Source organism: Peromyscus maniculatus, chromosome 11 (assembly GCF_049852395.1).
Source record: "Peromyscus maniculatus bairdii isolate BWxNUB_F1_BW_parent chromosome 11, HU_Pman_BW_mat_3.1, whole genome shotgun sequence".
NCBI lineage: Eukaryota > Metazoa > Chordata > Mammalia > Rodentia > Cricetidae > Peromyscus > Peromyscus maniculatus.
In genome coordinates this window covers 64,940,902-64,958,269 of record NC_134862.1, presented here as the reverse complement: position 1 = coordinate 64,958,269, position 17,368 = coordinate 64,940,902, and the positions used below count along the sequence as shown (strand labels likewise).

General features: G+C 40.1%; 1 protein-coding gene across 14 annotated transcripts in view; it reads left to right on the top strand.

Moving 5' to 3' along the window:
• The window catches only part of Cep350 (centrosomal protein 350), a 143,588-nt gene that overhangs the window by 72,520 nt on the left and 53,700 nt on the right, over positions 1-17,368 (top strand). For 11 of the 14 annotated variants that reach the window (XM_042258352.2, XM_042258348.2, XM_042258346.2 and 8 more), the window contains 5 exons: positions 4,685-4,821; positions 6,851-6,973; positions 9,611-9,780; positions 15,815-16,011; positions 16,681-16,865. In XM_042258352.2, coding sequence (XP_042114286.2) covers positions 4,685-4,821; positions 6,851-6,973; positions 9,611-9,780; positions 15,815-16,011; positions 16,681-16,865 — 812 coding nt within the window. The remainder of the gene's footprint in view (positions 1-4,684; positions 4,822-6,850; positions 6,974-9,610; positions 9,781-15,814; positions 16,012-16,680; positions 16,866-17,368) is intronic. The other 3 variants (XM_076547655.1, XM_076547658.1, XM_042258349.2) reach the window with 1 other exon arrangement.

The window sequence follows — 17,368 nt, the reverse complement described above, 5'->3', positions numbered from 1 at the left end:
TTTACGTTGTTGCTGGAGGGCTTCTCTCCAGGTTCCACCAAGCCCCACAGTCCCACAATCCACGTATAAAATAATCACTCAGACACTTATATCACTTATAAACTGTATGGCCGTGGCAGGCTTCTTGCTAACTGTTCTTATATCTTAAATTAACCCATTTCTATAAATCTATACCTTGCCACGTCGCTTGTGGCTTACCGGCATCTTTACATGTTGCTTGTCCTGGCGGCGGCTTCAGTGTCTCTCCCCCCTTCTTCCTGTTTCCCCAATTCTCCTCTCTCCTTGTCCCACCTATACTTCCTGTCTGGCCACTGGCCATCAGTGTTTTATTTATATAGAGCGATATCCACAGCGTTACGTGGCTTATTTTTATATTACCTTGAGCCTATTGCTTTAAACTGCAGCATTCTAAGACTGAAACAGTGCTGTGGCTGCTGTCTCCACCCACTTCAGCTTCCCAACATGGTGGTGGTACGTTTTCCGCCAGCTCTGGGAGCCATCGACCCTCAGAAATAGTGGGTCTATGCTTCTATCAAAGCAGCATGTAGCCCAGAAACCTCTTTTTGTTTTGTACTAGCAAAGGCTAAATCCACGACCAGCTTAATGTGCCACTTGCAGAGGCCTCATTCCCGCCATACTGCAGGTCGAGCGCACAAGCCAGAAACCCGCCATAGTAGCTCAAACACGCAGGCTGCGACTAGCTTGAAAGAGACAACTAGGAACTGTTTTTAGCTCCATTTTAGAATCTTTTTACTCAGGTTTTAAGTGGAAACTCTTGCCAACACGTTGGGCGCCATTTGTAGATGTAACCAACTGTCTTATTAAATAAGAAACACAGAACTAATGCAAAGAGGAAAGCCAAGAGATCAGAGCTAAGAGCCTTACCCGCCTGCTGCAGTTAGCCTCTTCAGCCAAGAGACCTCTCCGAAAGAGACCTACTTCCTGTCTGTTTGTCTTTATATAGACTTTCTGTTCTGCCTTCTCATTGGTTGTAAAACCAACCACATGACTGTCTCGTCACTGTCTGTTGGCTGTATCCTTGAACACACAGAGATCTACCTAGCTCTGCCTACCAAGTGCTGGGATTAAAGGCATGCACCACCAACACCCAGCTTTTGCTATGGCTCTAATAGCTCTGACCCCCAGGCAACTTTATTAACATACAATTAAAATCACATTTCAGTACAAATAAAATATCACCATAGCCCTCTTTCTTCTAAGTCATTCCGAATAACTTAGATCTTGCCAGTAATGGGTGTCTAACACTTAAAAGATGCGTACTTTGACTTAGTGACTTTTAGTGAGGCCCCATTAAAATAGGGTTGATCTATACATTGATAATGTATTGTACATATGAATGTTAGAGAGGTAAAACAAAGATAGAGAACTCTAAATTTCTACCTTCTGGTAAGCTTTTTATGAAAGTATCAACTCGATACATAATTTATAAATAATATATTATGTTGAGTACATAGTATATACCTCTCTAAAATACTACCACAGTCAGAAATAGAATTTTCCTATCACTCCATTCCTTCATGCCTCTTTTTTAGTCCCCAATCTTGGCCTCGGGTGAACTTCATGACTATGTGTCTTTATTTTCATTTTTATTTTTATTTTTAAGGCAGTACCACATGAAATCTGGGCTGGCCTCAAGAATGCTATGTAGCCAAGAATGACCTTGAACTCCTGATTCTCCTTCCTCTATCTCCCATGTGCCAGAGTGAGAGGTGTAAGCCACTCTCTGGGATTATATGTTTCTATTTTTACCCATAGTGAGATTAGTTATCATCTTTTAAAAATATTTTATGTGTATGGGTGTTTAGCCTACATGTATATTTGTCTACCACATGGTGCCCATGGAGGCCAGAAAAGGGCATTAAATTCCCTAGAATTGGAGTTACAGACAATTGTGAGCTACCATGTGGGTAAGCAGCCAGTGCTCTTAACCTCTGAACCATCTCTCTAGCCATTCAATGTCTTTTTTTTTTTTTTTTTGCCATACCAGTGGTAAAGCCAGAAATAATTTTATTTCTTTCTCTATAAAAAGGATATTTTAATCAATGGATAGAGTTTGATTTTTTTTTTAGCTGTTATGAAAATTAGAAGTATTTGTGAAATAACTGCCATAAAAAAACAAAAGCTATGTGCCAGGTGGTGGTGGCACACGCCTTTAATCCCAGCACTCAGGAGGTAGAGGCAGGTGGGTCTCTTGAATTTGAGAGCAGCCTGTTCTACAGAGTGAGTTCCAGGACGGTCAGGACCTCAGAAAGAAGCCCTGTCTTGGAAAAAAACAGACAAACAAAAACTATGAACCTATGAATCATGTAGGGTATATAAATATATATGTATAAATGTAAAGTTAGTCTCCTTTCTTAAGCAAAAATTTTAAAAGATTTTTATTTTTTAAAAATCTACGTGCTGGATGTGAGTCAACCCTGAGAACACAAGCACGGGAGGCCTAGCCCCACCCCTCACTGCCACAAGGTGGCAGCATGGGCTGGGGAGAGCTGCCTTTCCCCTGCCCAACAGATCAGCACTAAGACAGGTTGGAGAGTTGACCTTGAGCTGACCTGAGTGGGGGAGAGCTGTCCCTGTCCTACACAAGCTGCAGCACTCGGGAGAGCAGGCCCCGCACCTCTCCAGGGCAGCACGAGAGAGCCAGCCCTGCTAGCTGAGGTGTGGGTGAGCCGGCCCTGAAGTTGTGAGCACGGGAGAGCCGTCCCCATTTCTCATCTCTCCCATGGCAGCATGGACTGGGAAAGATGACCCCACCCACCAAGACCTGAGGTCACAAGAGCCAGAGAACAGGCCCTGCACCTTACCTGGGCAGCACAGTAGAGCCAGCCCTGTTGGTGGAGGTGTGGGCGAGCCAGCCCCGAAGTTGTAAGCCATGAGAAAGCTGTCCCCATTTTCTATCTGGCAGACCAACCCTACTGCTGCCCAGGCCCAGGCCCAGACCCAGACCCAGACCCAGGGTTATAACTTGGCCTGTCTCAATATCCACCCCATCTATGATCTGCTGGAGCACTGAAGGAACCTGACCCGCCGACTCAAAGCTGCAGGGCAACAACAGGATACCTAGGAAGAGTCCTAGTGAGGACCCAGCATAGATAATGTTGCAGAAACCAAAGGGCGTAAGCCAGACCAGTGACTCTTTGCAATGAACACCTGCAAAATGTATGGACAAAGGGGTTTATGGTGTGACTTACTGTGTTACACTGCAGCGTCCATGACAAGATTTTTAATTTTTTCCCTTTTTTATTCTTTTCCTTTTTCCTTTTAAATTTTGTTTTATTTGGGGGAGTGTTGGGTCAGAGGGTAGATTTGAAGAGATGGGGAAATGTGATCAAGATACATGACGGTAAAAGACACATAGAATAAATAATTTTTTTAAAAAAATCTATGTACTGGGCTTGGTAGTGCACACCTTTAATCCCAATACTTGGAGGCAGAGGCAGATGGATCTCTGTGTGTTTGAGGCCAGCCTGGTCTACAGAGTGAGTTCTAGGACAGCCAGGGCTACACAGAGAAACCCTGTCTTGAAAAACAAAACAAAACAACAAAAAAAGTGTATATGTGCATGTCTTTGTGGGTATGTACATGTGGTTGCCTCTAGAGTCAAGAGATTCTTGGATCTCCTGGAACTGGCATTATACATGGTTATAAACCACAAAGTAGGTGCTGAGGGGGAACTTGGGTCCCCTACAAGGTCAGTATGCACTCTTAAACACTACACCACCTCTCTAGCCCCTCTTTAGAAAATTTAACTTAGTAGAAAACACTAACAAAAGATTTTTAAAAAATACGTTAAGTCATCAGATGAAGGAATAACTTAAAGCTGTAATTGAAAAATTACCTAATAAATAATATGTGTAACAGTTACAATGAGGACATCAAGGATAGGCAAATGTACTTTGTGTTACAAAATACTTAGAAAGTAAGCAGGAATTGAATTTATTCTCAAGGGAAGACTAATTCTTAGTTTGCTGTTGCTTATTATATGGTTTGAAGGTGTTTCCTATATGATAAATAAATTGTTATAGTGTGTAAAGTGTTAGAAATTATGGAATTCAACTTTTTTCAATATTTATTTTCACTTATGTGTGTGTGTGTGAATGCCTGCATGCATGTTACTTTACCTTGTGCATGTCTGGTGCTTGTGGGGGCCAGTAGAGGACATCCGACCCCCTGGAACTAGAGTTACAGATGGTTACGAGGCTCCTTGTGTGTGCTGGGGACCGAGCCAGTTTTCTGTAAGAGTAGCTAGTGTTCTTAACTGCCTGACTAACTCCTTCTCAGACCTTCAGTTCATTTTCCCAGGATGAACCCGTTGTGACTGGAAGAGACCAAATGACTTGTTTATAATAGTTTATCAGTCAGAGGCTTGATTACTGGATTTCAATTCAGTGATCTTTTTAAAAATTACTTTTCATTTATTTGTTTATTTATGTGGCAGGGGCAGGTGAGTTCAAGTGTGGAGGTTAGAGGATAGCTTGAAGGAGATGCTTCTCTCCTGCCACCAGGAGATCGAACTCAGGTCCTCAGGTTTGGCAGCCATTGTCTGAGGACATCTTGCCAGCCTCAGTTCAGTGGTTTTTCCAGAGAATTGTGCTGCTTTTCAGGTCTTCTCTGATACTACCTTCTAAAGTCTAATTGTGCTGTTTTGTGTGTTCACATTCAGATAGCAGAACTAACTCGAACACAAATCTCAGATGCCATTGGTGCTTCTGGAGTTCCCCTAACAGCACTGTATGACCACCAGCGGCAGCATCTTCCAGACTTTATGAAACAACTGAGGACCAAAGCTGAAACAGATAGGTAAGTTTTCAGCCATTCATAAATATGTAATGAGGTATCTTTTATATCCTATGCACCATTTAGGATATTGAGAATACAATTATGGGCATACAGTCCAGTGGCAAGAGAAACATTTGGCAAGTATTCAGTTAAGTGAATGAATGCTTTATAAACTTAGGTACATAACGCTGGAATTTAAATAGTAGGGAGGCCAGGAGGTCAGAGAAGGTGTTAAAGGCTTGTTATGGGCTATAATGGATGAGGAATAAGGAGGTAAAGGAGGTAAATAGGTAGATTAACAGCCTTGAAGGAAAAGGGAATACACCATATTTAAGGAGAAATGAAAACAGTAAAGGCCAGTGTGGTGGAAGAAGAGAACAAAGAGGAAAACGGTATGGGATTGGTCTAAGGCCTGTTGTTGGGATTATGTATGAGTCAAAACATAGGTCTTCATAATCTGCATATTCATAGCTTCTGTACCATTGGTGTCCTAGAGTTTTCACTGTTAGGATGGGGTTGTTAGTTTCATCTGTTATATAAAGGATATGAAGGGAAGGTAGAGCAGCGAGGGTTAAGAAAACAGCAGGGCCAGGCAGCAGTGGTGCACGCCTTTAACTCAGCACTCGGGAGGCAGAGGCGGGGGAATCTTTGCAAGTTCGAGAACCTGATCTACAGAGCAGTTCCAGGACAGTTAAGGCTGCTACACAGAGAAACTCTGTCTCGAAGAAACAAAACAAAACAAACAAAAAAAAACAAAAAACAAAAAAAACGCAGATAGAATTTTTTCAGATTGTTTAGACTTTTTGGGCGTCTATTGGTCTATTGTGCTAATGTGGGTTAATTTGGTAGCAAGTATAAATGTAATAATGTAAAGTACAAAAGATCTAATAAAGAAAACAATTATTAGAGCGTGGTCATGGAAGTTTATTAGTACTTCTGTAATGGGTGATGTGGTGTCTTGTAAGCCTATTTGAAAGGGGTAAGCCATATAAGATATATAGAGGTTAGTCTATAATTTAACTTTGACCAAGTTCTGTAATGAATTTACTAAGAAAGACATAGTTATGAGATTTTAAGGGTTTGGACTCCTTGATTTCTTATTTTACTTTATAGGTAGGTTCTTTGGATGGATTGTAGGGTGGAGGTCAGCTGTGGAGTCACTCTAGATTTGTTGATGAGTAGTCTACTGAGAGAACCTCTCATTTGGAAGCTAATCAGGTTAGGACCTTTGCAGATGTTAGAATTTTGGACTTTACTCCAGAAACAATGAAAAGTCAATTAAAAAGTTTTTAAGACAGTGTCTTATTTTGTAGCCCTGGTTAGCCTGGAATTGACTATGTAGACTGGGCTGGCCTCAAACTCAAAGAGACCTGCCTCCCAAGTGTTGGAATTAAATAAAGGTGTATTTCACCATGCCGTTATATTGTGGGTGTATGTGGTTTTTCTTTGGGCAGTTTTTGGTGGTTTTTGTTTTGTTTTGTTTTTTTCTTTTCAATTCAAGGTCTCACACTGGAAGTCAGTCTGGCCTAGAACTCACTGTGCAGTCCATGCTGCCTTGAACTTGTGGCAGTCCTTTGGCTTTGTCCTCTTACGTGCTGAGCTCACAAATGTGAGCCATTACTCCAAGCTTTGTAGGGTCTTTTGTTGTTGTTTTGGTTTGGTTTTTCGAGACAGGGTTTCTCTGTGTAGCTCTGGCTGTCCTGGAACTCACTCTTTAGACCAGGCTGGCCTCGAACTCGCAGAGCTCCCCCTGCCTCTGTCTGTCAAGTGCTGGGATTAAAGGCGTGCACCACCTGGCTTGCTTTGTGGGTTTTTTTCTTAAATAATGTTTTAACTGTCTTTAATTCATAGAGACTAGGAGTGAATAGAGAAGATGTTCTTTCTATGTTATATGTCCTTTTCTATGTTTGAATTCTAAAATACTTTCTAATACTTACTTTGTAATTTTTATGCATTCAACACTTTATCTCATTACTGTTAAACAGTATTTAAAATCTTTATTCTACTGAGACCTAATGTTTAATCAGGTCTTGTTTTGTTTTGTTTTTAGGATAAGTCAGTCTGTTTCACTCTCTCAGAGTAAGGAAGGAACTCTGGACTCAAAGCGTCAGAAGTATTCCCCTTCATATGATAGTTATTCTCAGTCTTCAAGGTACAAGAATCATGATCGAAGGTGAAGAAAGTTTGTATCAGTACAGTTTGGTGAACTCTGATAAGTGATCTAAACATTGCTTTTTCCTTCTTAATTTTATTTCTGTAAAGTGAATGATGTCTGGCTTTCAAAGTGACAGCCTCCCCTTTTGATTAGCTAATGTACAAAAAATTTGTCCATATAGTAATGCAGCTACTATTCCTTGAGAATATAGTAATAGAAACATTGCATAAGTTGTTTCTTCTACATGCAATATTCAAAGAAATCTTTCAAGTCAGACAATAATATGATTAGGTTAAAGAAGGAAGCCGAGTTCCCTGGAGACATTATGAGTTCAACTAAGGGGCTATAGAGATCCCTCAGTGGTCAAGAGGGCTTGATGCACAGTCATGACGACCGGAGTTTAGATCCTAGCACCCACATCCTACCCTATGCTCTCCTTGCCTGAGTGTCTACACACTCACAAAACACTTCTATATACACTTAGACACACGATTGTACACACACATGTGGTGACGCATTAAGGATTTGAGCCTTGATTTATCTGGTTCTAAAGCCTGAGTTTATTGGACATTTCCATACTGACATCCTTTTTTCTTTTCCTATCTTCTCTTCCCCCTCCTCCCACTGTTTCCTGCTCTCTTCTTCCTTATCTTTCTCTCTTTCCCTCCCCTTCTCTTCATTTTCCTTCCCCTTTGAGATTGTGGTCTCACTATGTTGCTCTTGAGTAGCTGTAATTGGGATCACAAGCCTGTCACCATGAACTCCTTCTCTGTTCCTATCTGTTACCATATATACTAATATTATGAGTAATATTTTATAGTTTGCCATTTGTACTGGCACAGTATTAATGTCTGCATTTCTCAGTTATTGTTCTCTGAGTAGATTTTACAGGCTCCTTCCTAGCATTTCTAGTGGTACAATAACTACATCATCAAGTATAATAAAGCCTTAACTGAAAAAAGGAACTAAAAACTTGAAAAGTAATGTGTGATAAGCACAACAGATACTGATTACTTAGTACTTCTGAAACCATGTGTTTCCTTTTTAACCTTTATTGAGAGTTACCATCACTGATACTTCATTTCGGCTGTTGGGTTACTACAGTGCATTGTTAGCAGGTTCTTATTCAGCCATGTGATAGGGTGATTTTCTGAAGTTTGCACCCAATTCAGCTTTCCACATGTTTGAAAGTTTTCCCAGACCATTTAGGTTTCTTGTGACTGTTTTTACTTCATGTGTTTCTAGGGCTCATCTATGTTATAGTGTATATCACTACTATATTTATATCATCAAATCATGTTCTAGTGCATGCTTATATTGCATTTTATTTGTCAGTTTATAGCCATTTGGGTTGTCTTTGCTTTAGGGGTATCATGAATAATTCTGCTGTGAACATTAATGTTCCAGTTTTTATATGGATTGTGTTTTCATGTTTCATGAATATATATATAGGAATTACTGGACTATGTGATACATGGGTTTTTTTTGGTTTTTTTTTTTTTTTTTTTTTTTTTTTTTGTTGTTGTTGTTTTTGAAAGATTGAAACTTTTTCAAGAATTGCCAAACTGTTTTCCAAGGCCTCAGTTCTTTTCCACCAGAAGTGTAAAATTTTTTCACATCTTGATGAAGACTAGTTACTGTGTTTTGATTGTAGTCTAGGTGGGGACCATGTACACTTGCATCTCCCTAATTCACCATAGATAATGGCAGGACTTTAAGGAAAGACAAAAATGAAAAGCAAGTGAAATACAGGAAAATTTAGCTTTGAAAGTAGAAAGGAAAGTATTAAGAATAGAATCATGGAATATAAGAAAAGAGAGGTTTTATTTGGTATTTAATTTTGATATAATTTCAGGCATTCAGAAATGTAGCAGGAATAATATAAAGTCCTTAAGTATCTTTCATTCAGAGTATCAACATTATCTATCCATCTATCCATCCATCTATCCATCCATCCATCCATCCATCCATCCATCCATCCATCCATCCATCCATCCACTTATCTATTTATTTATTTTAAAGCAAGTAGAGCTTTTAAAGAAGGTACAGGACTATAGATGACCTGGTACAGTTTGCCTAACATGGCACAAGGCTCTGGCTCAGTCCCTAGCACCACATAAGACCAACTGTGGAGGCTTCTGCTGATAGGCCCAGACTTGGGATGCAGTCATGTAGACAAGCAATTCAAAGTCATCCTTGGCTACATGTCTAGTATAAGGCTAGCATGGGCTACATGAGACCTTGTCTAAAAAGAAAAGATCAGTAAGCCTGGTGCTTTTACAGAGGAAAAAGCAATTTATGAATTTGACAATCAGAAGTTTAAATAGTTTATTAAGAACAGTTCAAGTACCACAGTTAGTGATAAGTTGCCGTGTTGATGAAAGAAAATGGAAGTAGTGAGCAGAAGCCTCCCGTCAACCAGAAATGTGACTGTGAAATGAACTAGGGGAGTGATACCCTGAGAGCAGTGGTTTTCTGTTATGTTTCCAGTAAAACTTCTCTTCCTCTTTCCGACGGATTTTATAGTGTGTCTGTCTCTCTTCATTTTATGCATTGACTATGAAGCACAGTCTTTTGGTCAAATAAGTTTGTTTTGAAGTTATGGTCCTTACTTTCTCTTTTGTATGTTTGCTTCCATAATATCTATATAAACAGAAGTAGTAGTGGTAGCAGCCGTCAAGAAAGCCCTTCAGTTCCATCTTGTAAGGAAAATGAGAAGAAATTTCATGGTGAAAAGATGGAGAGTTCAATTGATGAACAGCTTCAGACTGCTGCAGATGATTCTTTACGGAGTGATAGCATTCCATCCCTTCCTGAGGAGAAAGGTAACTTTCCTTGTACACATGTGCATTGCCTTGTACACATACGGAGACACTGGAGGAATAGTGATCCTTGGGACAAGGTGGCAAATAAGTCCACTAAACTTACACACTACTCATTTGCCTTTTTTGTGGTTCTGGGATTTGAACTCAGGGCCTTATGCATGTTAGGAAGGCCTTTATTGAGGAACTATACTCTCCATTCTTGCAGTTTTATCTGGAAAAATAGTAGTTAAAAGTGATAGACTTGCATATTTAACTTAAGAGGTTTCAACCCAAGTGTTGTTTCTTTTACTGCTTCCAGTAAATTGAAGGAATTAAGAAAAAGGAGCCAAGTCTTGAAGATTTAGAAAATTCTCAGCCTATCCATATTTTATTAATTTTTAAGGGTTTTGTGTGTGCGTGTGCACGTGTGACTGTTTTGCCTGCATGTATGTCCATTTTTGGAACAACACTTGAGGTTATTTTCTGGCCTCCACATGCATGCACTCACATGTGTAGCTGAAGTTTTCTCCAGTCCTGCCCTGCCCCACAGACCCTGCAGCCACTTAGAAAATAATCACTCAGAAGCTTATATTAATTAAAAATTCCCCAGCCATTAGCTCAGGCCTACCACTGACTAGTTCTTACATTTAAACTCAGCCCATTTCTGTTAATCTGTATGTTGCCACGTGGTCATGGCTTTAACTGTGTGCCATTACATGCTGCTTCCTGGACTGCAGGCTGGCATCTCCTGACTCGGCCTTCCTCTTCCCAGAATTCTCTGTGTCTATTTATCCTGCCTATACTTCTGGACTGGCTACTGGCCAATCAGCATTTTATTTATCATCCAATCAGAGCAACGCATTCATAGCATACAGAACATCCCACAGCACACATGGACACACACACACACACACACACACACACACACACACACACACAACATCAACAACAAAACACAACATTAAGTTATTTGGCAGTTCTAGCCAGGTGTGGTGTGCACATTCATTCCCAGCACTTGGGAAGCAGAGGCAGGCAAGTTCAAGGCCAGCCTGGTCTACAGAGTGAGTTCCAGGCCAGCCAGGGCTACACAGGGAGACCCTGAGGGTTTCTTGTAAAACCGTCCCTGCCCATTATTCAGCGGTTCTCCTAGCTGTGCTACAGAACAGGATCAAGTTTGCTTTTCTCTGTTTTGTTTTGTTTGTTTGTTTTAGATTTTTGTTAGCTTTATTTTTTAATCATATGTATATGTGTCTGTGTATGTGCATGCCCACAGAGGGCAAAAGAGGGTGTCAAATCTGGAGACGTATAACTTAGTTATGAACTACCCAACATAGGTGTTGGGGACCAAACTAAGGTCCTCTGCAAGTTCTGTAACCACCTTTAACCACTGAGCCTTTTCTCCAGCCTGCTTTCCCTCTTAAGTAAGTAAAATATCAGGAAAAAAACACAGAAAAAAACAAATAACTCTTTCAAAACATTGCACATCCAGCAGTAAATGATGTTGACTCATAAGAGACTGGAAATAAGTGAGTTAGCCACTTACTTACTGCCTTAGAAATTCCAGACTACACAGCTTGGAGTTCAGGCCTTCCTTAGTTAAGAAGTCAACAATCCAGAAAAGCTAAGGCAGCCGAATTCCCTTGGCATCCCCCCCCCCCACACACACACAACCTGCTAGACACTTAAATATAGGAAAAGTAGACAAAGTATTGACTGCAGTTTGCTAGTGACTTCTTAACATCTCCAAAAAATGGTTGTGGGGAGGGGCAGTGAGGAATGAATAAGGTGTACTTAATAAAAGTTAGTAACTTGTTCTCTATGAAGGATACTGCTAAGATAATGGAAGTACAAGACACAGATGGGGAGAAAATATGCCCAGATTGTTTGTAGTGAAGGACTTACATCCAGAATATAAAATGAATAGCATAATTAAAAACATTATAGGAAATGCATAGATGGCAGTGACAATATGATTTCATAACTCATAAAAAATATGAAAATCAAAAGTCCACAATGAAAGAGCTAGGTATAGGTAACACATGCCCATAGTCCCAATACTTGGAAGGGTAAGCTGAAGGATCACATATATCTAGGAGTTCTGAGACCAGCCTGGGCAGTGTAGTAATACCTGATCTCTAAATAAGTAAAATCATGTCAAGATAATACATATGCCTATTAGAGTTGTTTAAGTCCCAAAACGGATAATGTCAAGTTGCTGACAAGGATACAGAGCACTGGAGCTTCCATTCATTACTGGTGAGACTACAGAATTGAACAGCTACGATAGATGGGTTTTGTAGTGACTCGGCCATATAATCTAGTAGACTAAAGTCTAGATACTTGCCAAGTGATTTTAAAACCTGTATTCTCACAGAAGCCTATGCACTAGTGTTCATAGGAGCATTATGCATTATTGCTGAAAACTGGAGGCAACCAAGATGTCCTTTATAAGGAGAACAAATACAAAGGTATTTCCATCCAAGTGACTGTTACTTAGCTACCAAAGGAAACACGAAACAGGTTCTTACAACAGCATGGATGCCTTTTAATGGATTTTGCTAAAGAAAGAAGTCCCCAAGTTCCATATTACATGATTCCATTTATATGACATTTTAGAAAAGGCATAGGGAGAAGGGTGGCGAACAGATTGATGATTTTGTGGCATTTAGGTGAAAAAGCAGTTGAACTATAAAAGTGGTGGTTTACAGGGCAACTTTTAGGGTAAAGAACAGTTATGTATGGTGTTTGTATTTTCTATATAGTACTGTACATTTCTCAAAATGCTGAAACTGTTTATCATAAAGATAATGTTAGTGTATGTGAGCTAAACATAAATGCATGAAACTTGTCAGGAGTTGGGGGAATCTCCAGATGCAGTGCATCCTGTGACTAATGTTTCTAATCATATTACATATAAAATATCTGAACAGAAGGGGATGCAGGATATGTTAAGACTCTAGAAAACCAGAACCAATGTGTATAGAATTGTAATAGAGGATTTATTAGGTTGGCTTACTCATCTGGAGAGTTTCCCTGTGGCTGTCGGAAGGCCAGAGAGCTGAGGAAGTCTAAGAATAAGAGGGCTCAATGATGTAGCTTCTGTATGGTGGGAAGGCAAGTATGCACTCAAGGCGAATGAGTTAGAGTCTCCAAGAAAAATGTAACAGCTCCAGAAAGTCCACTGCAGTGTAAACTGCCTTCTTCTTACACCTCTTGTTATGTTCCAGCCCCTGGCCCATCCAGTGGGGACTGCCGCAGTCAAGGCAAGTAATTTTCAGTTTACTGACCCACGTGCCAGTCATCTCTGGAATTCTCCTCCCCTTTGCACCCAGAAATGTACAGTTTCCTACATATTAATCAAGTTGACATCAACATTAGCCATCACAGGGGTGGGGAGACCTAACCTAAGAAACTTCAGGAAATGGTGTTTTGTTTTTTTAATCTTTTTTTTAAAAAAAGATTTATTTATTATTATGTATACAGTATTCTGTCTGCATGTATATCTGTAGGCCAGAAGAGGGTGCCAGATCTCATTACAGATGGTTGTGAGCCACCATGTGGTTGCTGGGATTGAACTCAGGACCTCTGGAAGAGCAGTCAGTGCTCTTAACTACTGACCTACCTCTCTAGCCAGGAAATGGTGTTTTGAGTAGAAAAATTAAGTCTAATGCAAATGGAACTGCGTATAAACCTGGACTTTAGTTGGCAAATTTGTTTTTCACAGTGATTCAACTTAAATGTATTGGGTGATTTATCAGTGTTTGAAAGGAGATAAGAATGGATTCCAGGCTGAATTGGAGTCAGAAGCATCAATATGGATTTGTGCTTAGCTTGTTTGGATGGCTACAATAGAAATTGTGCATGTGTGTGCACACATACATAGGTGAGCGTTCATGCCTGTATTACCACTGCGTAGTGAGCAAGTGCAGAAGCAGTGATACTCCAGTAGAAGCAAAGGCCACCAGTGACTTCATTATGGTTTCAAAGTATTGTTCTCCACCAAAAGAAACAGGAGTTCCTTGTAGAAATGACTGAGCCTGAGATGGAAGGGAAAATACATGCCGAGTTCAGAGCATACCAGACAGTAGGGAGTACTCACTCAGTAAGCAAGAGATTGATGTGTCAGTAACCACTCGGAAGACATGTCCTATTCCTTCTCTCTCTCTCTCTCTCTCTCTCTCTCTCTCTCTCTCTCTCTCTCTCTCTCTCTCTCTTTCTCTCTTTTTTCTTTTTCTTTTTCTTTCTTTTTTTTTTTTTTGTTAGAGGATCTCACTGTGTATCCCTGGCTGACCTGGAACTCACTATATAGACCAAGCTAGCTTCTAACTTACAGAGATCCACTTGCTTCTGCCTTAATCAGCACACCACCACGCTCATCCTGCTGTTTAGTTTTAGTTAAGCATGGGATGATTTTCTCCTTTTTTGAATTGTTTTTGTTTTTAATTGAAATAGAATTATGTCACCCTCTCCCTTCTCCAGCTTCTCCCAGTTACTCTCCCTTAAGTCCCGCCTATGCCCTCCCACTCTCAAGTTGATAGCCTCTTTTTTATTATTATATGTGTTACATATTTCTATGTATAAATGTATATAAATAGAACTATTTTTGTTTGTGTGTTTATGGTTTGTTGTATGTGTTTATTGGTTGTTGGACAACCAATAACTGGGGTCATCTCTTGGAGAGGCTAACTCTTCTTCTCCCAACAGTCAATAGTTGCCTGTAGTTCTTTGTCTAGGGTCGGGGCCCATGAATTTTTTTCCCTGTCTACATTAAACGATTGATATTGCTGTTGTTCTGGTCTTGTTATGCAGCCATTTCTAGGAAAGACTGTTGGATGGCAGGCTTCATGGTATTCTGGCTTTTACAGTCTTTCCACTGCCTCTTCTCTGTGTCCTGAGCCGTTGATGCAGGAGCTGCTACGTCGGTGTATCTCTTGGGTCTGGGTTCCCCACAATCTCCTGGTCTCTGCATTGGGTCCAGTTGTGGTTTTCTGTGATAATCTCCATTGCTGTAGAGGGGTGGGAGCTGCACTTCCCTGTGGTGTAAGAAGATTTAGAATGTGTAAGGAACTATGCTGGTCTAGAAGAGTGGTGGTATTAGAGTCTTTTCTAAGTTCATGAGCTCATTAATCCTAGGAAGTTAGCTAGGTTTCCAGTTCCAGCCATGAATTCTCTCATCGAGTGGACCTTACGTCTAGTTAGACAGCTGTTGGTTACATCACCACATGGGTGCTGATGCCATTCGTTGTACCTTTCTGCATCTCTTGCCATGCTGGTAATTGTCATGGTTCATAGGTGTTGGAGCTGAGTAGGGTTGTTAATCGCTTCCCTCCCTTGGCAGCTTGCACAGTATTTCTGGAACTATGAAAGCTAGATTGCAGGAAGGAGGATTTCAGGTTTAGACCCAGCTTGAGTCATCCAAGTTGTGTGTCCTAAGTGTGTGGTGTCTTCAGCAATAGGATAACTTTTATTCTTTGCTAATAATGTTAAACGTTTATTTTTTTTCTCTTGTCGTTTTCTTTGAAGCATCTGATAATAAATTTTTGTATGATAATGCTTTCCTTACTGATCTGTAATTGCTCTTTAAATAATTAAAAGAAATATATTTGTCTTTTAACATATTTCTTATTCTAGCATTTCTAGGTATTTTTAGAGATTTTTTTTCTTTATAAGATCATTGAATTTTTCCTCTTCATTGCTACGTACGGTTCTGAGAATTTATATAGAATTGCCTTAGTAAGAGGGAAAAGGTTCTGCTTAAAGACCTGCTGAGAAGAATTTCACTGATAAGGTATGGGGCTGGGGATGCAGCGCAGTTGGAATCATTCTCGCCTGGCACACACTAAGACCTGGGTTGGAGCCTCAGCACCACATGACATAAACTAGATGTGGTGATATATAGGGTGGCCCACACCTCATCTATGACCCCAGCACTTGGGAGGTAGAGATGGATCTGCAGGTAAAGGCTAGCCTGGCTGTAGGGGACCCTGTGTCACACCCTTCCTTCCCCCACAAAAGAGTTATGCTCTTTTTATGGTAATGCTCTTCATCCTATTAGACTCGACTTCCGTTGCAACAGAATACTCCCTGAAATTTGATGAATCTATGACAGAAGATGAAATAGAAGAGAAGTCATTTCGATCTTTACTTCCTTCTGAGAGTCACCGCAGATTCAACATGGAGAAGAAAAGAGGCCATCATGATGACTCGGATGAAGATGCTTCCCCAGACAAGACTGCACTGTCTTCTGCCAAGGTGCGTTTTTATAGGAAGTAAATGGTTGCAGTGAGTTTTTCAAAGATACAAGAATACATTTTTATATAAATGCCAGTTATATAGTTGGCAACTATCAGAAATATTTCCCAAGAGATAGAATTTCTATTATGTGTATAAAATCTGGCTTAGTTTTTCAGAGGAACTAGAATATGAACTTAATAGTTCTAATAAGAAGACCTTTAAGGATCTCAGTCAGTATTGCTTACAGCTCTTTCACTTCATCCATCTAGAAATTGTATGCGTTTTAGAAAATAGGGACACATTTTTACCCTGCTTTGTTTCCCCTGGGACAGTGCATAGCTTGCAATAATTAATTGTTCATTAAGGTTTTTTTGGGCTGAATTTCATTCCCTCTCATATCTTTTTGAGTGGTATTTTGTTATCTAGTAGGCAGTTTCATGAAATGCTTGTTTGTTTTATTTCTTTTCTCTCCCTTTCTTTTCTTTCTGAGATGAGATCTCACTGTGTTGCTCAGGTAAGTCCCCAACTCGCGTGTTCATGTAACCCTTGCTCAGACTCTGCGACTGTAGACACGTGACCCCACTCCTGTCTTTTGTATTCACTTTTCGTAAATACATACGTTTTTAATGAAGTTAAGTACCAGAAGATCTCGAAGGTGTTGAGTTTGAAATGCATTCTGTACTGCAGGAGCTGAGCATGCCGTTCTCAGGAGGACAGGACAGCTTTTCTAAGTTCACCATGGAGATGGTCCGACAGTACATGAAAGAAGAGGAGATGCGCGCGGCTCACCAGTCCTCACTCCTGCGTCTCCGAGAAAAGGCCTTAAAGGAGAAGACAAAGGCTGAATTAGCCTGGCTAGAGCATCAAAAAAAGCAAGTTCTTCTAACAAATACAGTTTTCCCTGTTCAGTTTCTTTTGAAATAAGAAATGTTTCATGTCTTAAGATGTTTTTGTTTGTTTTTGGTGTTGGGGATCAAACCCAGGTTTGTTGAATGCTAAACACTTGTGCTAACCATGACCTGTGTTCCCAGGCTGTCTCATCTGATGGGATTTTATCAACACAGTTCTCAACCTAAAATTAGTGCCAGTAATCTTTGATTTGTGTTACTTGCAAAATGATTTTCCTAGTGGTGAGATATTTTCACTTCTCTTAGATCACTCAATCTGTTAAGTTATAGGTTGTCAGTTCTCTCGAGTACTGTAAGTACTGCTGTCCTGAAAGGATGGAGTCTGGGCCTGGCATATATTATATACTCAGTAAAACACTTACTGTAACTTGAATTGGTACTTGTAACAATTGCTTTACACATAGGAAGATATTTAATTAGTTTATAGGTTTATATTACTTAAGAATTTTTGACTTATAAATTTAATA